This window comes from Dendrobates tinctorius, unplaced genomic scaffold, assembly GCF_039654945.1.
Source record: "Dendrobates tinctorius isolate UK_male_01 unplaced genomic scaffold, ASM3965494v1 ptg000113l, whole genome shotgun sequence".
Lineage (NCBI taxonomy): Eukaryota > Metazoa > Chordata > Amphibia > Anura > Dendrobatidae > Dendrobates > Dendrobates tinctorius.
Window position 1 is genome coordinate 7,645,738 of NW_027361781.1, and position 24,579 is coordinate 7,670,316.

General features: G+C 46.0%; 1 protein-coding gene across 1 annotated transcript in view; it reads right to left on the bottom strand.

Annotated features, from left to right (window-relative positions):
- PIK3C3 (phosphatidylinositol 3-kinase catalytic subunit type 3) overlaps positions 1–24,579 on the bottom strand; it is a 206,347-nt gene that overhangs the window by 167,686 nt on the left and 14,082 nt on the right. Inside the window, exons 5-6 of the mRNA XM_073589786.1 lie at positions 19,734–19,820; positions 11,762–11,857 (exon numbers count right to left, since the gene is read on the bottom strand). Of these exons, the coding sequence (XP_073445887.1) occupies positions 11,762–11,857; positions 19,734–19,820 (183 nt within the window). The remainder of the gene's footprint in view (positions 1–11,761; positions 11,858–19,733; positions 19,821–24,579) is intronic.

The window sequence follows — 24,579 nt, forward strand, 5'->3', positions numbered from 1 at the left end:
GCCCCCTATGTACAAGAATATAACTACTATAATACTGCCCCCTATGTACAAGAATATAACTACTATAATACTGCCCCTATTTACAAGAATATAACTACTATAATACTGCCCCCTATGTACAAGAATATAACTACTATAATACTGCCCCCTATGTACAAGAATATAACTACTATAATACTACCCCTATGTACAAGAATATAACTACTATAATACTGCTCCCTATGTACAAGAATATAACTACTATAATACTGCTCCCAAGTACAAGAATATAACTACTATAATACTGCCCCTATGTACAAGAATAGAATGACTATAATACTGCCCCCTATGTACAAGAATATACCTACTATAATACTGCCCCCTATGTACAAGAATATAACTACTATAATACTGCCCCCTATGTACAAGAATATAACTACTATAATACTGCCCCTATTTACAAGAATATAACTACTATAATACTGCCCCCTATGTACAAGAATATAACTACTATAATACTACCCCTATGTACAAGAATATAACTACTATAATACTGCTCCCTATGTACAAGAATATAACTACTATAATACTGCTCCCTATTTACAAGAATATAACTACTATAATACTGCTCCCTATTTACAAGAATATAACTACTATAATACTACCCCTATGTACAAGAATATAACTACTATAATACTGCCCCTATTTACAAGAATATAACTACTATAATACTGCCCCCTATGTACAAGAATATAACTACTATAATACTACCCCTATGTACAAGAATATAACTACTATAATACTACCCCTATGTACAAGAATATAACTACTATAATACTGCCCCTATTTACAAGAATATAACTACTATAATACTGCCCCCTATGTACAAGAATATAACTACTATAATACTACCCCTATGTACAAGAATATAACTACTATAATACTGCCCCTATTTACAAGAATATAACTACTATAATACTGCCCCCTATGTACAAGAATATAACTACTATAATACTACCCCTATGTACAAGAATATAACTACTATAATACTGCCCCTATGTACAAGAATATAACTACTATAATACTGCTCCCTATTTACAAGAATATAACTACTATAATACTGCTCCCTATTTACAAGAATATAACTACTATAATACTACCCCTATGTACAAGAATATAACTACTATAATACTGCCCCTATGTACAAGACTATAACTACTATAATACTGCACCCTATGTACAAGACTATAACTACTATAATACTGCACCCTATGTACAAGAATATAACTACTATAATACTGCCCCTATGTACAAGAATATAACTACTATAATACTGCTCCCTATTTACAAGAATATAACTACTATAATACTGCTCCCTATTTACAAGAATATAACTACTATAATACTGCTCCTTATTTACAAGAGTATAACTAATACTGCCCCTATGTACAAGAATATAACTACTATAATACTGCTCCCTATTTACAAGAATATAACTACTATAATACTGCTCCTTATTTACAAGAGTATAACTAATACTGCCCCTATGTACAAGAATATAACTACTATAATACTGCCCCTATGTACAAGAATATAACTACTATAATACTGCCTCCTATGTACAAGAATATAACTACTATAATACTGCTCCTATATACTAGAATATAACTACTATAATACTGCTCCCAAGTACAAGAATATAACTACTATAATACTGCCTCCTATGTACAAGAATATAACTACTATAATACTGCTCCCAAGTACAAGAATATAACTACTATAATACTGCTCCCTATTTACAAGAATATAACTACTATAATACTGCTCCCTATTTACAAGAGTATAACTAATACTGCCCCTATATACAAGAATATAACTACTATAATACTGCTCCCTATGTACAAGAATATAACTACTATAATACTGCTCCCTATTTACAATATAATAATAATCTTTATTTATATAGCGCCAACATATTCCGCAGCGCTTTACAGTTGAACAGTTTTAAACACAACAGTCATAAGTAACAACGTTAACAATACAATAATTAAAGCGAAATAAGACGACCCTGCTTGCGGGAGCTTACAATCTACAATGAGGTGGGGGAGATACAAAGCACAGGTTTGTATTTACAATGATGGTCCAGCCATCTTCAGGGGGTGGGGGTTAGATGTAGATAGTGAATGGGCTACACACACACACAAACATAACATGACTTTGATTTCTGAATGTGATAGGCGGCTCTGAACAAATGTGTTTTGAGCGAGCGCCTAAAACTATGCAAATTGTGGATGGTCCTAATATCTTGGGGTAGAGCATTCCAGAGAATTGGCGCAGCACGGGAGAAGTCTTGGAGTCGGGAGTGGGAGGTACGGATTAGGGCAGAGGTTAGTCGAAAGTCATTTGCAGAGCGCAGCGGTCGGATAGGCCGATAGACAGAAATGAGGGAGGAGATGTAAGGGGGTGCCGCACTGTGGAGAGCTTTGTGGGTGAGAACAAGTACTTTGAATTGTACCCTGTAATGAAATGGCAGCCAGTGTAACGACTGGCGAAGAGCGGACGCGTCTGAGTAACGATTAGCCAGATGGACAACCCTGGCTGCTGCATTAAGGATAGACTGGAGAGGGGAGAGTCGAGTGAGAGGGAGGCCAATTAATAGAGCATTACAGTAGTCCAGGCTGGAGTGGATCAGGGTGACAGTGAGAGATTTTGTTGTTTCCATGGTGAGAAAAGGGCGGATTAATATAACTACTATAATACTGCTCCTATATACAAGAATATAACTACTATAATACTGCTCCTATGTACAAGAATATAACTACTATAATACTGCTCCTATATACAAGAATATAACTACTATAATACTGCTCCTATGTACAAGAATATAACTACTATAATACTGCTCCTATATACAAGAATATAACTACTATAATACTGCTCCTATGTACAAGAATATAACTACTATAATACTACTTCCTATGTACAAGAATATAACTACTACCGTGTTTCCCCGAAAGTAAGACCCTGTCTTACATTAATTTTACCCCAAAAAGTCCCACCCTGTCTTACTTTCGGGGGAGGTCTTACATTAGCCGAAAAAAAATGACAATTTCTTTTTAACCAATAAATTAACATTTATTAACATGCTGTTATACCCCATAACAGTGCCGTATCCCACTGCACACAGCCCCACACCCCATAACAGTGCCGTATCCCACTGCACACAGCCCCACACCCCATAACAGTGCCGTATCCCACTGCACACAGCCCCACACCCCATAACAGTGCCGTATCCCACTGCACACAGCCCCACACCCCATAACAGTGCCGTATCCCACTGCACACAGCCCCACACCCCATAACAGAGCCGTATCCCACTGCACACAGCCCCACACCCCATAACAGTGCCGTATCCCACTGCACACAGCCCCACACCCCATAACAGTGCCGTATCCCACTGCACACAGCCCCACACCCCATAACAGTGCCGTATCCCACTGCACACAGCCCCATACCCTATACAGTACATGTTTCCCTACTTGGTTTTTAAATGCTGGACGTTTTCCTCTGCGGTGCGGCTGTGGGTGCGGAAGGCCTGTGCTGCAGGGAACGCTGTGCCAATCAGCAGGGAAACAGCAGTGACGTGGGGCTGGGGCGGCCAATTACAGCCCGAGCTGCTGGACCAATCAGTGCTCGAGCCGGGGGCCGGCGGTGACGTGGGGAACAGGGGCGGCCAATGAGCTGTTGAGCTGGGCGGATTGCGGGGTTAACACGGCGAGTTAACCCCATGAGCGCTGGACCCGCCCAGCTGCACCTGAGGACACCTCTGGAGCCTGGGGACCCAATGGGGGACAGCGGCGGCCCAAAAGGTAAGGGCCTTACATTTCACAGCGGCCCCCAACCCTGCCTTACATTCGGGGGAGGCCTTACATTGAAGGACCCCCCCGTAACCCCCACCCTGTCTTACTTTCGGGGGGGTCCTACTTTCGGGGAAACACGGTATAATACTGCTCACTATTTACAAGAATATAACTACTATAATACTGCCCCCTATGTACAAGAATATAAATACTATAATACTGCTCCCTATTTACAAGAATATAACTACTATAATACTGCCCCCTATGTACAAGAATATAACTACTATAATACTGCTCCTATGTACAAGAATATAACTACTGTAATACTGCTCCTATGTACAAGAATATAACTACTATAATACTGCCCCCTATGTACAAGAATATAACTACTATAATACTGCTCCTATGTACAAGAATATAACTACTGTAATACTGTCCATATGTATAAGAATATAACTACTATAATACTGCTCCTATGTACAAGAATATAACTACTATAATACTGCCCCTATGTACAAGAATATAACTACTATAATACTGCCCCTATGTACAAGAATATAACTACTATAATACTGCTCCCAAGTACAACAACCACCACCACCATTTCATTGTGCTTTGCTCACCATGGGGTTACTACTACCATACTGAATCTAGCAGAATAGAGAACAGAGGCTTTGCCTTTTGGAGTGTAATAGGGCACTCAGGCTGGTAATAGGGGTCAGCAGGTTGGGGGCACTGTATGAGCATAGAGCGGTTTGCAGACAGTATAATGGGAGCCTGGGGGCTTCTGACTGTTAAACGTTTTGATTTCTGTAGAAAACTAAGTGAGAAGAAAAGGAGCTCGGAGACGGCTGCATTCTGCTATGCTCGGCCGGCACAATTGCTTGGGTGATTGGGGGCCTGATTTCTATGCTAAGCTCAGATATTGTGGATGCAGGTCAGCCGTGTGCACGTCCTGTCTGGATACAGCAAGTAATGAGCGCCAGCACACTGCGGCATGTAAGCTGCGGAGACAAATCAGGGACGTTAGCGCAGCTCAGAACACTTCTCTCCATTACAGTGACAGTCCCATATTTTACGCCACCGCTCTACACCATCTATAGAGCAACGACTTATTTACCCGGAATAAAGTATGTCCTAGAAACAACCATGTGATTAATGGATATTAGGGGTTGGCTCCCCCAGATTACCAACTCCCCTCTCCCCATAGTGAAGAGCTGCAGTAACTAAGAGTTCTTTGTCATAATTCTGGTCCTTGGAGTCGGCGGGTCGCTCCACACTGCGGTCAATCATACCGCGAGTCCGAGCCATCAAACAACTTAATGTGACGAATAGAAAATCTGCAAATCAATTTATAGAAGTTCTCTTGTTTGTCTTGAGTGACAGCCGGTTCCCCGGCCCAGTAGCCGCATAATCTTGTGCCACATTAGAGCAACACTGAGGAGTAGCATGTACAATGCCCGGACATGTAAGGTCCATGGGAAGTCCTGGAAATGGGTTTAAAAAAGGCGCAACACACCAACCGATGATGGATGCGGGTTCCAAATTGGGGTCACTTGTGGCGCTATAGAAGCAGAGGTGTCCTCCCGACATTTGGCTCATAGGTCATCACTGATGGCAGTAATGTGATTACACCGCCTCATGATCACCGAATCGATTGACTGGCACTAAAAGAGTGCAGCTTTCGATGTGACCAGAGTATAAAGACGACCGGATGGAATTCAAGATCCGCATTCAAGCCCATTATTGGCAAAATTACTCAACGTTCTGAGCGGAATTAGCCTGTAAAATTATATGACGGGGACACAGTAATAACACGATTGCTCCCTGCAGTAAACCGCATCTCATCTCACGCCGACAGCCAATTTTCTCTTTCAGATTTGCAAGACATTAGGAAATGACTCGGCATTAATACGCAGATACAGGAGGGCATTGGCCCCGATGTGCTGTCATTTAAAAGCAGCGAGGCCTCCACCGCACAATGTTAAAGGCGACCACGCCTGGCCGGTGGTGAAAACTTTACCCCCTGGTGACACTTGTCTAAGCACCAGGAACGCTGCAGAGCATCGCTGGGCCCCACAGACCCAGACATCCCGAAAGAGGACTGTAACGAAGCCTCAGCGAGGAGCATCTGGCAAAAAAAAGTCTGATGCCATCAATAGTTTTAATTATTAGGATATTGGGATAAAAGAGGTGATTATTGGGGGTAGACAGGCTGCAGAAAAAGGGGTGTGCAAGTTAGATCTCCTCCAGGAGGTAAAAACAAAAGTGGTCTAGCTACCCGAAAAGATGGGGAACAAGAAAACCCCAAATAGTTGTCTGCAGACTAGAGGCTTTTCCTTCTGGCTACATAGCCTTAGTAGTGATGAGTGAGCACGCGCGCGTCTTAACTGAGTGTCTCCGGTGTGCTCGAAAAATATGTTCTCGTCCCCGCGGCTGCATGTTTCATGTCTTTTTGACAGCCGCAACACATGTAGCCACGGTGACTCAAACACTATTCGAGCACGCCGAAGACACACTGTTAGCACCCGAGCATGCTCAGATAACGCCTTATCCAAGCATGAGCGCTCATCTCTAATCCTTATTAATGTAGAGCAGTCGCCTCCATAAATGTGGCAGTAGTGAGCAAGCTTTCTTCATGTATGGATTTTTCTGTTTCGCACTTGATATTGTGCCCCCTGGTGTTAGGATTTCAGAATTAATTGGTCGAAGTGATGAGAGTGTGTCCCTTTAAATTGTTATTCCCACCATGTACAGTAATGTATGACATGAATGTATGATAGTGCGGTTCTCAGAGCTTGGTCACCCATCGCTGTCAGAGCAGATGGGGGTCACACATGCTGGTCTCTTGCCAATCACTTCTACGGGAGCATGCACGCCAAGCAATTACCACTCCCATAAGAATTAACAGAGAGCGCCGCGTATGTACGGACCCTCTTCATTGAGAGCTGTGTGACGGGGTCCTGCTCGAGACGGATGCCGATGATGGGACCCACGTCTATCATATATATGGTCATAAAGGAGTTAGCAGGGGAAAACGGCCTGGCCTTAATCAGGTTAGAGGAGGACACTTCATCGTTCTTCCATGTATTGATCTGACGGGCAGCAACAGAATTCTGCTCACATCCGGAGCTGCAATTCGCCATCAAGGTCTTCAGGGAAGGCGAAGAAAAATTAATTCTTGACTACACTGACAATATAAAATTCCTGCCTATGACACTTCATCACATCCGTGCAGGTGTGGTCTGGTCATAGGAAAGTAGAGATAGGGAAAAAGGACAAGGAGCGAAGTACAGTCATGGCCAAAAGTTTAGAGAATGGCACAAATATTATATTTTCACATGATCTGCTGGCCTCTGGTTTTTATGTGTGTTTGTCAGATGTTTTTATCACATACAGAAATATAATTGCAATCATATTATGAGTAGCAAAAGGTTATATTGACAGTTAGAATGAGTTAATGCAGCAAGTCAATATTTGCAGTGTTGACCCTTCTTCTTCAGGACCTCAGCAATTCTCCCTGGAATGCTCTCAATCATCTTCTGGATCAAATCCTGACTGATAGCAGTCCATTCTTGCAAAATCAATGCTTTTATTTTGTCTGAATTTGAAGGTTTTTGTTTGTCCACCCGTCTCTTGATGATTGACCACAAGTTCTCAATGGGATTAAGATCTGGGGAGTTTCCAGGCCATGGTCCCAAAATCTCTGTTTTGTTCCCTGAGCCATTTAGTTATCACCTTTGCTTTATGGCAAGGTGCTACATCATGTTGAAAAAGGCATTGTTGATCGCCAAACTGCTCTTGGACGGTTGGGAGAAGTTGCTCTTGGAGGACATTCTGGTACCATTCTTTATTCATGGCTGTGTTTTTAGGCAAGACTGAGAGAGAGCCCATTCCCATGGCTGAGAAGCAACCCCACACACGAATGGTTTCAGGATGCTTGACAGCTGGCATGAGACAAGACTGGTGGTAGTGCTCACCTGGTCTTCTCCGAATAAGCCGTTCTCCAGATGTCCCAAACAATCGAAAAGGGGATTCATCAGAGAAAATGACTTTACCCCAGTCCTCAGCAGTCCACTCCCTGTACCTCTTGCAGAATATCAGTCTGTCCATGATGTTTTTTCTGGAGAGAAGTGGCTTCTTTGCTGCCCTCCTTGAGACCAGGCCTTGCTCCAAGAGTCTCCGCCTCACAGTGCGTGCAGATGCACTCACACCTGCCTGCTGCCATTCCTGAGCAAGCTCTGCACTGCTGGTAGCCCGATCCCGCAGCTGAACCACTTTTAAGAGACGGTCCTGGCGCTTGCTGGTCTTTCTTGGGCGCCCTGGAGCCTTTTTGGCAACAAGGGAACCTCTCCTTGAAGTTCTTGATGATGCGATAGATTGTTGACTGAGGTGCAATCTTTCTAGCTGCAATACTCTTCCCTGTTAGGCCATTTTTGTGCAGTGCAATGATGACTGCACGTGTTTCTTTAGAGATAACCATGGTTAACAGAAGAGAAACAATGATGCCAAGCACCAGCCTCCTTTTAAAGTGTCCAGTGGTGTCATTCTTACTTAATCATGACAGATTGATCTCCAGCCCTGTCCTCATCAACACCCACACCTGTGTTAATGGAGCAATCACTGAAACGATGTTAGCTGGTCCTTTTAAGGCAGGGCTGCAATGATGTTGAAATGTGTTTTGGGGGATAAAGTTCATTTTCTAGGCAAATATTGACTTTGCAAGTAATTGCTGTTAAGCTGATCACTCTTTATAACATTCTGGAGTATATGCAAATTGCCATTCGAAAAAATGAAGCAGTAGACTTTGTAAAAATTAATATTTGTGTCATTCTCTAAACTTTTGGCCATGACTGTAGACAAAAAAAAAAAAAAAAAAAAAGAAATCACTGAGCGCATTTGTATCATAAAGGGATACATGGAGCAGATTGCCCCAACTATAGTCCCCGACTGCGAGTGTAATTTCCCTGCACACGGGGTAAGCAACATTCAACTATGCTACATTTTTAATTGGTCTATAAGCCATTTTCTAATATTACTATTACACCCATTATATATTGCGATAGGATCTCAGATGGGAATCCCCTTTAACCAGTCCCAGTAAAGAGCTGGTTGTGACAACTGTGACAGGCAATTACAATTCACCATATTTATTAATAAACACCATTAAAATGACAATAAAAACCATTGGCAATAACTTATTTTAAAAAATTAGCTTTAAAGGGAATCTGTCACCCCCCCCGGGACGTATATGACCTATTAATATGGGCATACCGGTAATGGAAATGTTACACTTGTCCTACCTATATGCCTCATATTAATGGTCTTGTTGCTGAGAAATGTTATATTCTGTCTTTATGATAATGATTTCTTCCAGGATCTGGAGCGTGCGATGCCTGGAAAAAAATCCCTGCCTCCTGTCCTCAGTGTAATACTTACTCCCTCCCATAAGGGTCAGTTACAGTCCCAGAATCCCACACCTGCGCCCTGCACTCCCTCAGAAATACACACCTCATCCTCCCTTCTGTGTGCACTGCATGCAGGGATCTTCTGCGCCAGCGAGTCACAGTGACTGCCGATAGTATGCTCTCCCCACTTTCTCCCTGCATAGTCATCACTAGGAACTATGAGTACATGGCAATGACTATACAGGGAGGAAGTGTGGAGAGCACCTGATCAGCGCGCACACCGGAGGTCACAGGAGCGAAGGTTACCTGTGCAGAAGATCCCTGAATGCAGCATCCATAGAAGGGAGGATGAGGTATGCATTCCTGACGGAGTGAGGGCGCGGGATTCTGTGGTTGTAACTGGGAGGGGGTAATATTATGAGAGGAGGCAGGGAATTCTTCCAAGCACCGCACACCCCGGAGCCTGAAAGAAATTATTAGCATAAAGACAGACTATAAACATCTCTCAACATCCATGTCCCTACTTTCCAAAACCTCGGCCCCCCTTTTCAGACATTGGTGCTAAAATGGCAAAAATTACACTACCAAACTACAAGAGAGTAGATAAAAGATTGCTGGGACTCAGAATAAGAATGCGGGGTCCCCAAATCCCCTGTGTGTATATGACCACCAACCCTCTCACCGGGAGCTTCAAGCAGTTGATTTACCTGTGGATAAATACATTTAGTGGAGAACACCCCTTTAGGTCTGAAAAGGTATTCAGTATGACAGCAGATCTGTCACGAGAACATGCTGCCAGCATTTATATTACTCACTTATATAGCGTCCATTGGGGCTCAATCAAGATTCCCTATTGGTAGGTCTCTGCACTGTTGGAGGAAACCGGAGAAAACCCACACAAACACGGGGAGAACATACAAACTTCTTGCAGATGTTCTCCTTGGTGGGATTTGAATCCAAAACCCTAGTGTTGCAAGACTTCAGTGCTAGCCACTGAGCCACCGTGCTACCCTTAGTATGAAGGGAATCTACCAGCAGATGGAAATTCTCTCTCAGTGAGCAATTCTAAGCACACAGTGCTGAGGAAGAAAGAAGAGGAAGAAAGAAAGAAAGAAGAGGAAGAAAGAAAGAAAGAAGAGGAAGAAAGAAAGAAAGAAGAGGAAGAAAGAAAGAAAGAAGAGGAAGAAAGAAAGAAAGAAGAGGAAGAAAGAAAGAAAGAAGAGGAAGAAAGAAAGAAAGAAGAGGAAGAAAGAAAGAAAGAAGAGGAAGAAAGAAAGAAAGAAGAGGAAGAAAGAAAGAAAGAAAGAAAGAAGAGGAAGAAAGAAAGAAAGAAAGAAAGAAAGAAAGAAAGAAAGAAAGAAAGAAAGAGAAAGAAAGAAAGAGGAAGAAAGAAAGAAAGAAAGAAAGAGGAAGAAAGAAAGAAAGAAAGAAAGAGGAAGAAAGAAAGAAAGAAAGAGGAAGAAAGAAAGAAAGAAAGAAAGAAGAGGAAGAAAGAAAGAAAGAAAGAAAGAAGAGGAAGAAAGAAAGAAAGAAAGAAAGAAAGAAAGAAAGAAAGAAAGAAAGAAAGAAAGAAAGAAAGAAAGAAAGAAGAGGAAGAAAGAAAGAAAGAAGAGGAAGAAAGAAAGAAAGAAAGAAGAGGAAGAAAGAAAGAAAGAAGAGGAAGAAAGAAAGAAAGAAGAGGAAGAAAGAAAGAAAGAAAGAAAGAAAGAAGAGGAAGAAAGAAAGAAGAGGAAGAAAGAAAGAAAGGAAGAGGAAGAAAGAAAGAAAGAAGAGGAAGAAAGAAAGAAAGGAAGAAAGAAAGAAAGAAAGAAAGAAAGAAAGAAAGAAAGAAAGAAAGAAAGAAAGAGGAAGAAAGAAAGAAAGAAAGAAAGAAGAGGAAGAAAGAAAGAAAGAAGAGGAAGAAAGAAAGAAAGAAAGAAAGAAAGAAGAGGAAGAAAGAAAGAAAGAAGAAGAAGAAAGAAAGAAAGAAAGAAGAGGAAGAAAGAACGAAAGAAGAGGAAGAAAGAAAGAAAGAAGAGGAAGGAAGAAAGAAAGAAAGAAGAGGAAGGAAGAAAGAAAGAAAGAAGAGGAAGAAAGAAAGAAAGAAGAGGAAGAAAGAAAGAAGAGGAAGAAAGAAAGAAGAGGAAGAAAGAAAGAAGAGGAAGAAAGAAAGAAAGAAAGAAAGAAAGAAAGAAAGAAAGAAAGAGGAAGAAAGAAAGAAAGAGGAAGAAAGAAAGAAAGAGGAAGAAAGAAAGAAAGAGGAAGAAAGAAAGAGGAAGAAAGAAAGAAAGAAAGAAAGAAAGAAAGAAAAAGGAAGAAAGAGGAAGAAAGAAAGAAAAAGGAAGAAAGAGGAAGAAAGAAAGAAAGAAAGAAAGAAGAGGAAGAAAGAAAGAAGAGGAAGAAAGAAAGAAGAGGAAGAAAGAAAGAAGAGGAAGAAAGAAAGAAGAGGAAGAAAGAAAGAAGAGGAAGAAAGAAGACAGCTTCTTTAAGAAAGTCACAGGTCAGTGTTCATGAAATGAAAAACTTAAAAGTTACCTTTTCATAGTAAACTATTCCGTACTCCTTGTCATCGCTTTTCACACAGGGAAATTCGATCATCAGGTACATGAAGTTGGAGCTGCGCTTTTCACTCTGCGGCCAAAGAGAAATATCCATTAATCCTGGGAATTGTAGCTGCAGTATATAAGATCCCGACGCTAGTCAGAGACCGGTGTATTGGCAAGGGGAACGGTAGCGCCAAATTGTCACTGGACGAATACAATTCCAGAAGGAATGATAGAGGGATGGGAAAATAAAAGATTCATAGGAGGTTAGAGTTGGAAGGGACCTCCTGGGCCATATGGCCGAACCCCCTGCTCAATGCAGGAGTCACTAAACCATCCCAGACAGATGTCTGTCCAGCCTCTGTTTGAAGACTTCCATTGAAGGAGAACTCACCACCTCTCGTGGCAGTACACAGACCCCGAATCATTATATCGTTATACTGTGCCTTGTTTGCACCCAATTACTCTATTGGCGCATTTTTTAAAGTGTATTTTATATGTGCTAGCATGTTTCGCTTTTAGATTTGAGGGCAGATTTTAGAGATTCCAGATGTTTGTGCAAAATCTGGTGCAATTTTTCTCCCACCCCCTTTTACATCAAAATATGTAAAAGAAGAGCCCTTTTTTTTCCCTTTTACAAGTTAATGAATGGTAACAGAAAAAGAAAAAAAGAAAAAGGAAAGGAAAGGGACTTAATCAAAAACATTTTCTTAAAACTGTGGACCCAATTCACCACTTTTTTTTTTTTTTACAGCAAATACAAATCAATTATTAAACCGGACAGACATTTGTTACTTGGAAATTGGTTAGTGAAGGCCATGGCCACACAAGACTCAAATAAAAGCACAACAGTGCCATCAAGTGTCCGGACATGTGACTGCATCCTCCCATCATAAATCCATGACATTTCAGGCTGAGCAGCGCTTAATAGAAGAGCCGCAATAAAGATTTTATAAGAAGGTTTTCAGGGATCTTGGCTTATAAACCTTGCACCATAAATTTGACTCCAATCAGCATTAGAGAAAAAAAAAAAAAAGGAGGAGATTTTTGTGTACTCACCGTAAAATCTCTTTCTCTTAGTAGCCTCTAATTGGGGACACAGAACCATGGGTGTTATGCTGCTGTCCACTAGGAGGCGACACTATGCATAATCTGAAAAAGATTAACTATAGCTCCTCCTTTGCAGTATACACCTCTGGACGGCGTCAGCCATCTCCAGTTTTGTGCAAAAGCATTAGGAGGAACGGAAAAACAACAACATAACCATGCCTGTAATAGGGCTACTATGTACGAGCTCAAAGAACAATACAAGAACTTAACCGTAACAACGGCCCGTAAGGGCAACAGGGTGGGAGCTGTGTCCCCCAATTAGAGGCTAAGAGAAAGATTTTACGGTGAGTACACAAAAATCTCCTTTACTCTGTCGCCTCATTGGGGGACACAGAACCATGGGACGTCCCAAAGCAGTCCCTGGGTGGGAAGCAATGGACGAATAATGTGCTAGCAGGTCCCTAAACTTGGGGCACTGCCGCCTGCAAAACCCGTCTACCCAGGCTCGCATCCGCTGAGGACTGGGTATGAACACTGTAGTGTTTCGTAAACGTGTGCAGACTAGTCCAAGTGGCCGCCTTACACACTTGTTGTGCCGAAGCTTGGTGCCGAATGGCCCAGGAGGCCCCTACTGCCCGTGTAGAGTGTGCCGTGATACCAGCCGGAAGAGGGGAACTGTTAAGTCGGTAGGCCTCATGTATGGTGGACTTGATCCACCTGGCAAGGGTAGTCTTGGAAGCCTACATTCCCTTGCGACCGCCTTCCGGAAGAATGAAGAGGGAATCAGACTTCCGGAAGGGTGCAGTCCTGGACACGTAAATCCGCAATGCTCTGACGAGGTCAAGCTTATGCAGAGCCTTCTCCACTCTATGAACCGGAACCAGACAAAGGGATGGCAGTGAGATTTCCTTTAGGTGGAAGGTGGACACAACCTTCGGAAGGAAGGATGGTACCGTTCGGAGAACCACCTTGTCCTGGTGAAAGGCCGTATGCAGGAAAGCGCTGACAATTCCGACAGTCTGCGTAACAAAGTGATTGCCACTAGAAAAACCACTTTCTGTGACAGAATGCAGAGTGGAACTTCTTTAAGGGGTTCGAAGGGTGGTGCCTGCAATGCTGTCAGGACCAGATTGAGGTCCCACGTGTCCAGCGGACGTTTGTAGGGAGGAACCAATCGGGAAACTCCCTGGAGTAAAGTCCTTACTTGAAGTTTGATAGCAATGCGCCTTTGAAAAAGGACTGAAAGCGCTGACACCTGACTCTTAAGCGAGCCTAGGGATAGCTTGGCGTCTAGGCCCGATTGAAGAAAACCTAGGACCTTCGGGAGAGAATAAGGGAGTGGGACTTGTCCATGAGATTCGCACCAGGAAAAGAAAGCTCTCCAGGTACGATAATAAATCTTGGTGGAGGCTGGCTTCCGTGCCCTGATCATGGTCGCAGTGACTTCCGGTGAAAACCCTGCCTGGGTTAGGATCCAGGTTTCAAGGGCCATGCCATCAAACTGAGAGCCCCTGAATTCTGATGGTAGAACGGACCTTGAGACAGAAGGTCGTGACGGTCGGGTAGACGCCAGGGGGTATCTGCCGTAAGTTGAACGATGTCTGCGTACCATGTATGTCTGGGCCAGTCTGGCGCGATGAGGATGGTTGGAACTCCCTCTTGTTTGATCTTCCTCACGAATGTACAGGAGTTGGAACTGGGACCAGTCCTGGACCAGGGCATCCGCTCCGAGCGACCGCGGGTCGTGTGTCCTGGCCATGAAATTGGGGACCCTGGTATTGAGATGGGATGCCATTAGGTCTACATCCGGGGTTCCCCAGCGTTGACAGATCTGGTAAAAAATCTCGGGATGGAGAGACCACTCTCCCCCCCTCCCAGAGTCCATTCCTTGCCTGCTGAGGAAGTCGGCTTCCCAGTTTTCTACACCCGGAATGTGGACCGCAGAGAGTACCGACCTCGAGTCTTCCGCCCAGTGGAGGATATGTGCCACTTCTCTCATCGCCTGGGCGCTGCGGGTCCCGCCTTGGTGATTCACGTCTGTCCGACTGTATCCGTATGTTTGAGGCTGCAAGCAGGTGATGAAAGGCTGTCAGTGCCAGGAAGATGGCCCGGATTTCCAGGGCATTGATGGGAAAGGTCGCTTCCCTTGGTGACCACTTGCCTTGTGCCCTGTGATGTAGGTGCACCGCCCCCCAGCCTGTCAGGCTTGCATCTGTAGTGAGGATCTTCCATTGACCTGAGAGAAAGAGTTTTCCCCGTGCAAGCGAGGTTGGCTTGAGCCACCAATGCAGGGACCTCCTGGTTGACGACGTCAACCGGAAGTCCCTGTCGAGGGAGAAGGGATTCCTGTCCCAAGATCTGAGTATGGCTAGTTGAAGAGGCCTGAGGTGAAACTGGGCAAATGGCACTGCTTCTATTGCTGCTGCCATCCTGCCGAGGACTCTCATGGCAAACCGGAGAGATCGGGGAGGACTGTGGAAGAGTGTACGAACTCTCAGACGGATGGCCAGTGTCTTGTCCTTGGGAAGGAGCACCAGGCCCCTGGAGGTGTCGAATAGCATTCCCAGGAAGGGTAGAATCTGACACGGGGTAGTCGACGATTTTTGTAGGTTGACTAACCATCCCAGACGACTCAGTGTGTCTATTGTGATTGAGACACTGACCTCGCAGTCCTTGAAGGTGGAAGACTTGATGAGAAGGTTGTCCAGGTACGGGACGACTAGAATGCCTCGAGTGCAGAACGTCCATGGTGGCTGCCATGACTTTGGTAAACGTTCTTGGAGCCGTGGCGAGTCCGAACGGAAGGGCGACAAACTGGTAGTGGTTTTGGTTTACCGCGAACCTGAGAAACCTTTGATGGGCGGGAGCAATTGGTATGTGCAGATATGCATCTTGTATGTCTATGGAAGCAAGGTATTCTCCCTGCTCCATGGACGCAATGATGGACCGGAGGGACTCAATGCGGAAATGACAGACCCGTACATATTTGTTGAGCTGTTTTAGGTCTAGTATGGGCCGAACGCTGCCTCCTTTCTTTGGGAACTACGAACAGATTGGAGTAGAACCCTCGGAATCTTTCGTTCGCGGGAACCGGCACCACGACTCCTGCTTGAAGGAGAGAGGAGACCGCTGGTGGAAGGCACGAGCCTTGTCTGATGGTGTTGGAGGGGTAGAGAGGAAGAACTGATTCGGTGGAGTGGAAGTGAACTCTATCTTGTATCTGGAAGACACTATTTCCCTGACCCACCTGTCTTCTGTAATAGGCAGCCAGACTTGCTGAATGAGCAAAAGTCGCCCGCCTACTGGTGGGGTGTCTTCCGGAGTTCGTGAGTCATGATGAAGCGAAGTTCTGAGGTTTTCCTCCCTTGGGTTTCGCTTGGCCTGCTTACGACTGCCAAGACCTGTCCGGTCTCTGCGCCGTCCGTGGGTTGTCCCTGCGTGGAGAGCGGTTCTGGTTTTGCGCTGGGCGCGAGACGGACCAGCCCGAGGAATTCCGAAAGGATCGGAATCGTGTCTGGTTTCTTCGTTTAGACGTGCGCTTCGGTTTTAGTTGAGGGAGAGGTACTCTTACCCCCAGTGGCATTGGCTATCATTGTGTCCAACTTTTCGCGAAAAGCCGTCCAGTAAGGTACGGAAGATGCGTGAGGGACTTCTCTGAGGCCGCATCCGCTTTCCATTCTCGCAGCCAGAGGATACGCCGAATTGTAATGGTGTTTGCCGCTATCCCCACCAGACCTCTTGCTGAGTCTAGGGCTGCGTGAAGCATGCAGTCTGCTACCACTGCTATCTGGACCGCTTGGTCCGAGAGCCCAGCATTTGGAACTTCCTGTAGTTTGTTAGCCTAAGCCAGGATGGCTTTGGCCGCCCAAACTGAAGCAAACGCAGGGGCCAGGGAGGCCCCTGCTGCTTCGAAAATGGAACGAGCCATGCGTTCTACTTGCCGGTCTGCTGCGTCCCTGAGGGTTGAGCTGTCTGGCAGAGAGAGTAAGGTCTGCGCTGCTAGTCTAGATACCGGGGGGGTCCACCTCGGGCGTATCTGTCCACTGTTTGGTGTGTTTCTGTGAGAAGGGGTACTTTGCTTCCAAATATTTGCGAGTGGCAAATTTTTCCTCAGGCTGCGAAAACTGTTCAGTAAGTATCTTCTGGAACTCATGGTGATTAAGGAGGACCTTAGGTGGTTTCTGAACACTTTCGAAACAAATCTGATGTTCTGGGGCTTCCGAGACTGGCTCTGAAATTTTCAGCACCCGATGAATGGCAGAGACTGTGTCCTCAACTAGCGCTGTATTGCTAAGGGGGGGGGGGGGGGGGGGTGGTACCACGGACCTCTCCGTTTCGTTGTCTGAATCGGAGTCACAGCTGCCTTCCGAATCCTGTGTATCGCTAAGGTGATCCCTGGTGGGCAACCTGGGGTGGGGGTCTTCTGTGGTGGGGGATCTCTGTGGTGAACTGCTTTGTCCGTCTCTGACAGGGGACTGCCTAGGAGACCTGGAATGATGGTGTCTCTCCCTGTGGGATGACCTTGTGCTATAGGACGACTCAGGCGATCGTGACTTGTGGGTCCGCTTACGTCTGTGAGGGTCGGAAGCAGCATGTCCCTGAGACAAGCTGTCCGTTTGCTGGGTAACGTTCATAGCCGGGACCCGACCCTGCAGAGCTTGCAGCAATGTGGCGGTTAAGTTATCTATGGACTGTGTCATAGACTGTGACATCTGAGTAGCCCATTCCGGCGTGGTATCTGACACTGGAGCGTTGGTAGGTACTCCCTGGGGTTCTGACCCAGAGTTCTGGATGCAATCCCGGCAGTGCGGATACGTGCTGCCACTGGGGAGCGTGGCTTTGCAGGCTGTGCAGAATGCATAGAAACATTCCTGCCTGGTTCTCTTTGAGCCCGGCATAGTGCACAGAGGCTGGATATCAGGGATCCTACAGGGGTGGCTACGCAGAGGGAACCCACAGAGAGCCTTATAGGAAGTATGGATTCACAGCTGAGTAAAGAGAACCCAGCTGTGATCTTTCCCCACCAGTGTGCCTCTAGGTCCAGCGCCGACAGATCCCCGTTCTGTGCCCCCTGGAGACTGCTGTGGTTCTCCTCTGCTGAAGGTGTCCGTTATCAGGGTGTCTGCAGCCAAAAAAATGGCCACCGGGACGCTGAGGAGAGGAAGGAGGGGGTGGAGAGTTGAAAAGGGCGCGCTGGGCTATGTAGAAACGCGCCCTTTCTGCCTCGATCCGCCCCTTCTATGACACTCCAGAGTGTCATTTTAATCATCGGGGGGGGGGGGGCGGGGAAAAGGCGGTGGCTTCAGCTAGGCCGAAGCCGCGTCTCAAGTAGAGGCCTGATGCCCAGGAGGGCTCCAGAGCGGCGCGGTAGTCCGGGAGGGGGTTGGATTTGTACCAGACCCCCCCCGGAATGGGCGACTAGCTAGCGGTGGGGGCAGCAGGGGTAGCGGTTCCTGTGTGTGGGGTCCCTGGAGCCACTGCTGCTGCAAAGGCAGGGGAGCAGAAAGCCCTGTCTCTGCTGTGCCATGTCTGCCTGCACCATCCCCCGGCCTTCACAGGATCCTACAGCTGGTCTGGGGTCCCTGGATGCTGCAGTGCCTATTCTCCGACCCTACCTGCGGCGTCTCCACCTAATGCCCCCTGCGGGGGATTAGGGAGGGTGCGTCTGTCACCGTCAGGGGGTCTTCATCCTCACCTCAACCTCAACCCAGACCCCAAAGGGGTTGGGGAAGGAGGGGGGTCTCAACTTCGCACCAGTACCCGAGGGACTGGGGAAGGAGCGACATGGGGAATAGCCGTCTCCACTTCAACTGGGCACCCCTAAAAAGGGGGCCAAGGAAGGAGCCATGCCGGGAGTCTCGCTGGAGACCCACTTTTCTTCATCTGTATTTCCGGACGAAAAAAGGAAAAAACGGAAGAAAAAAGGTGTGCCTCCTTGCGACACTAAGCAAAAACTGGAGATGGCTGACGCCGTCCAGGGGTGTATACTGCAGAGGAGGAGCCATAGTTAATCTTTTTCAGATTATGCATAGTGTCGCCTCCTAGTGGACAGCAGCATAACACCCATGGTTCTGTGTCCCCCAATGAGGCGACAGAGTAAAGTGTAAACGCCTACTGCAGATGGAGATGGGGACCAAAATATATATAAATGTATATGTGTTTAAATATATTATTATTGTTTATACACATACTTTTTCTCACCCATCAGTGTAGCGTTTTAGTAGGAGGAGTTGTATGTGTCGGTGGCAGTATCTAGGGGTATATGTAAAGTTATACTATGAATTTATTAACTATGGGGGGGGGGGGGGGGGGAGAATGCAGGGCCGCCATCTGGGCATTACTGCCTTAACTGCTGTATGGGGCCCGGTCAGCAGCAGTACACAGAGGGGTCCGAAGGTCCGGGGCCCCGCTCTTGTGCTTCTGCTATCGGGCCTCATCGTGCACTAGAATACTGTGCACTGCGGCGCACACATCGGCACTGGGGCCCGGAGCTTAAACTGAGTGGCACACTGCAGGACTCAGGGTCTCTGTCCCTAAAATAAACTGCAGTACACAAATAAAATATTATACAGCTTTTTTTTTTTTAGTATGGGCAGTTATGGATGTGGCTATACCAAATGTGTCTTTTCTGGGGGGCATCAGCTGCAGTCGATGCAGAATAAAAGTGCTCACGACTCCTCGTCTACTCGGGATTAATATATTTTTAGGAACTTTTTTTTTGCTTATCTTTACATTTTCAGCTGTTTTTTTTTTTTTCTTACACTGCTCACAAAAAGGAGGCGTTGGAGGTTTTGTTCTCATAAAGCAGAGACGGACAGGAGGGAGTGTTGATCCGGGGAGTGGGATCTAACAGATGAGGTGACCTGGGTGCAGCTAGAATCACACTAGGAAGACAGAGGTGTCGGCGCACTTACCTCATTGATCATTTCTATTTCGCGGAAAGTCAGACGATCCAGCCAGTCAACTTTCACCATGTGACCTTGTCGGTGAGCCTTGGTGAGCTAAGGGGGAGAAAAAAAATAAAAAATAAAAAAAAAATATTGGATTAGCAGCAGTGGGAGATACATTCTACACCTACAGAAATACAGAGAACATCGTGGCTTTTACCCTTAGGGTGTGTGCACACGCTGCGGATTCTGCTGCGGATCCGCACCAGTTTTTGCTGCGTTGTACAGTACCATTAAAATCAATGCAAAATGAAAACCACAGTGCAGACGGTGCAGAATGTGCAGAATTTTCTGCAGTTTCAAAACCACAGCATGTCAATTCTTTGTTCGGATTCTGCTGCGGTTTAGCACCTGCTCCATGACAGGTGTCAAACTGCAGGGGAAAACCGCAGGCTAAACCGAAGAAAAACTGCAAGTCTTTTGACAAATCCGCGCGGAAAAATCTGCAGCAGAATCCGCAACATGTGCACACACCCTTAGGGTTTTCTGCACACGGAGATAGACAGAAAAAGTACCGCAAAATGATCACAGTGCACAGAAAAGTGAGAGACACTGCTGTGTATACGACCGTTTTATGTCACTTATTTTAGCCACTTCAGGATACGGACACCATGAAGCGGTTAAAAGTAGTAACATGTTCATTCTTTATGCTGATTCCACCGATAAGTCACCCGCACTATATACGGAGAGTGAAGGGCTAGCAACACCAGCAGTTTCCCATAGCAGCTTCTCAGATGTCTAATAGATGATATGTGCACATTCCCTTACAGAGGAGTATTCCAGATGTAAGTGGATTATCTTTTTTTTGCATTTAAGGACCAGCATTATAGTAGTTGTACATAGGGAGCAGTATTATAGTAGTTATATTCTTGTACATAGGAGGCAGTATTATAGTAGCTATATTCTTGTACATAGGAGGCAGTATTATAGTAGTTATATTCTTGTACATAGGAGGCAGTATTATAGTAGTTATATTCTTGTACATAGGAGGCAGTATTATAGTAGTTATATTCTTGTACATAGGAGGCAGTATTATAGTAGTTATATTCTTGTACATAGGGAGCAGTATTATATTAGTTATATTCTTGTACATCGGGAGCAGTATTATATTAGTTATATTCTTGTACATCAGGGCAGTATTATAGTAGTTATATTCTTGTACATAGGGGCAGTATTATAGTAGTTATATTCTTGTACATAGGAGCAGTATCATAGTAGTTATATTCTTGTACACAGGAGCAGTATAATAGTAGTTATATTCTTGTACACAGGGAAGTATTATAGTAGTTATATTCTTGTACATAGGAGGCAGTATTATAGTAGTTATATTCTTGTATATAGGGGCAGTATTATAGTAGTAATATTCTTGTACATAGGAGGCAGTATTATAGTAGTTATATTCTTGTACATAGGAGGCAGTATTATAGTAGTTATATTCTTGTACATAGGAGGCAGTATTATAGTAGTTATATTCTTGTACATAGGAGCAGTATTATAGTAGTTATATTCTTTTACATAAGGCGAGTATTATAGTAGTTATTTGCTTGCACTTTGGGGTAATATGACATTGGTTTATGCCAGGACATGGGGAACAACATTACTCCAGCTCCCGTATTACTGTGTAATTTGAATACATCTCTCCTCACAATTCAAGATCAGTAAAGCGTGAATGACCCATGATTTTACAGATCATGTATTTGAATGTAAACTGATAAATATGCCCAGCCCTGCTATGCTCTATGTAGATCACTTCCATGTTTTGCACCTGCAATAAAGGTCTCTCCCCCACTAAATATATACACATACATAGATACATACACACACCAAGATGGGGCCACTGTGGTATTTTAGCTTAGTCCGTGCAGATACATACAAAATCGTATTGTATAAAAGTCATTAGGATGAAAACATTAGTGAAAGCAATTATTCCACAAAAGCAACATATAGTCTCAGCTGTCAAACGCGTCTGTAGAAAGCAAGGGACGTGCAGAAGCCCGGATATCCCACAGCTCTGGGTAATGACCAGTAGAATGCCATGTGTACACAACCGCCATGTAACCAGAGAACTACCATACTGATATACACTGACATGTACGGCCAGAATCAGGACCAAGTAATGGGAATTTGCACAAAAACTACAAACCTGTTTCTTCTCAATAACTTACAACATGCATATCCAAAATAGTATTTTGCTCGGCTCCTGCCAATATACTGGTAGCTGGTGCAGAAAAATCTGATGCAAATACTCCACGTGTGCACATAGTCTAAAGGGGATTTATCATCCTGACAAACTATTTTGTGGCATCATGTCTGAGGAGCCATTGTGTCAGTGAGCTGCTTAGCTGCCAGACTAATGCTCAGCGCTTAGTGATAAATAGAGATGGGTGGACACCAGGATGTTTTGGGTCCGGTTGAACTGATACAAAAAGTTCAGGTACCCAGATCAGTACCCGGACCTCATTCACTTGAATGGGGGGCACAAACATCCAGTGTTTGCTACGCTGTCGTGTTCATGACAGCACGGAAACAACGCTTCTGATCAGAGGTATAAAGTTTACCTCTGGTCACTGGTGTCAGTGGATGGGACTACTGCTCCCATCAGCCAACACCTGCTGCTAATAACAATGAGAGCAGGAGTTTCAGACTCCATCTCCTACTTCAGATTGCATAGCAAAAACCTGCTGACAGATTCACTTTTACAGGAGCAAATTCATTCATCTTCCGAGTTTCGCCACAGCTCTGCTCACTTTCCTTTCGCCTCTATCACGTTGCTCTCTGCTGACATCGACATCTTTTTTGCTTTCCTGTAGGACGCCAGGAGGAAAGGTCTACTTCACCCCATGTTTATCCATTAATGGGACAACTGCACTCAATTAACAGCAAAAACCACTGCAATCTGATGGCAGCCGTGTCAGTAACCCTACAGCGACAAGCTCAGCACAGAACCCAGGCCATGCGGTGAACACAAGTACTTACTTCTTCCATTCGCTCCTTACCAGACTCCTGCATTAAAGAGAGTTCATGAACGAATGAAGAACACCAAAACCAAATGATTCCTCTCTAGCTGGTGTGCGAAGTCTGTGTGCCCAGGACGCTGCAGCCTTTTCTAGCTCTCACGTATCAGCACAGATTAGCCCTTCTATAATGGTAGCCCATGTTACTGTATAGACCCCGACTTTCTCCACACTCCCAGTGGATTCTGTAGAGACTGCTCTTTCTCAATAAAGCCTGTTTGATCCTTTCTCCTCGTCCAGCAGACTTTTACAAGTTACTATGCTGTTTACAACCTCCTCCCTGCTGGTATCGCTACAGAAGGGCGGAAGACCTCAGAAAGAGGGTAAGAAAACAGGCCTGAGCTGACAACAGAAGCGCCAGCTATGTACAGGAGCTGCACAGACTCTACAACAGCAGAGTGAAAAGACACTTTTAAAAGTTACCGTTATTAGAAAGTTGGCCAATTTTGCATTTGGGTAGCAAACCAACAGAAATAAATTACAAAAGTATCCATAGCTTTAAAGGGGCTTTTACAGAAGGGGCAATATGTGGCACAAATGCTCTCCACCAGCTGTAAAGTATGTGGGAGAGGAGGGGGCGCAGAGCCATGCGTAACGCAGGAGGAGGGGGCGCAGAGCCATGTGTAACGCAGGAGGAGGGGGCGCAGAGCCATGTGTAACGCAGGAGGAGGGGGCGCAGAGCCATGTGTAACGCAGGAGGAGGGGGCGCAGAGCCATGTGTAACGCAGGAGGAGGGGGCGCAGAGCCATGTGTAACGCAGGAGGTGGGAGAGGAGGGAGCGCAGAGCCATGTGTAACGCAGGAGGTGGGAGAGGAGGGAGCGCAGAGCCATGTGTAACGCAGGAGGTGGGAGAGGAGGGGGCGCAGAGCCATGTGTGACGCAGGAGGGTGGGAGAGGAGAGGGCGCAGAGCCATGTGTGTGACGCAGGAGGGTGGGAGAGGAGGAGCGCAGAGCCATGTGTAACGCAGGAGAGTGGGAGAGGAGGGGGCGCAGAGCCATGTGTAACCCAGGAGGGTGGGGGAGGAGGAGGCAGAGAGCCATGTGTAACGCAGGAGGGTGGGGGAGGAGAGGGCGCAGAGCCATGTGTAACGCAGGAGGTTGGGGGAGGAGAGGGCGCAGAGCCATGTGTAACGCAGGAGGGTGGGGGAGGAGGAGGCAGAGAGCCATGTTTAACGCAGGAGGGTGGGGGAGGAGAGGGCGCAGAGCCATGTGTAACGCAGGAGGGTGGGGGAGGAGAGGGCGCAGAGCCATGTGTAACGCAGGAGGGTGGGGGAGGAGGGGGCGCAGAGCCATGTGTAACGCAGGAGGGTGGGGGAGGAGAGGGCGCAGAGCCATGTGTAACGCAGGAGGGTGGGGGAGGAGAGGGCGCAGAGCCATGTGTAATGCAGGAGGGTGGGGGAGGAGGAGGCAGAGAGCCATGTGTAACGCAGGAGGGTGGGGGAGGAGGAGGCGCAGAGCCATGTGTAACGCAGGAAGGTGGGGGAGGAGAGGGCGCAGAGCCATGTGTAATGCAGGAGGGGCGCAGAGTCATGCAACGCAAGAGGAGGGGGCTGTAACGCAAGAGGAGGGGGCGTAGAGCCATGTAATGCAGGAGGGTGGGCGTGGGCCCTAGAGCAGTCTAATGCAGTTGGGGAAATAACGCAGAGCCATGTGATGAAGGACGAAGGGGGTGGGGGGGGGGGGCACAAAACTGTGCAATGCATGGGGAAGGGGGGCTGCCACAGAGCCGTGCAATGCAGGAGAGGGGGAACGGGGAGCTGCAGAGCCATGCAATACAGGACAGGCATACAAGAGTAAAA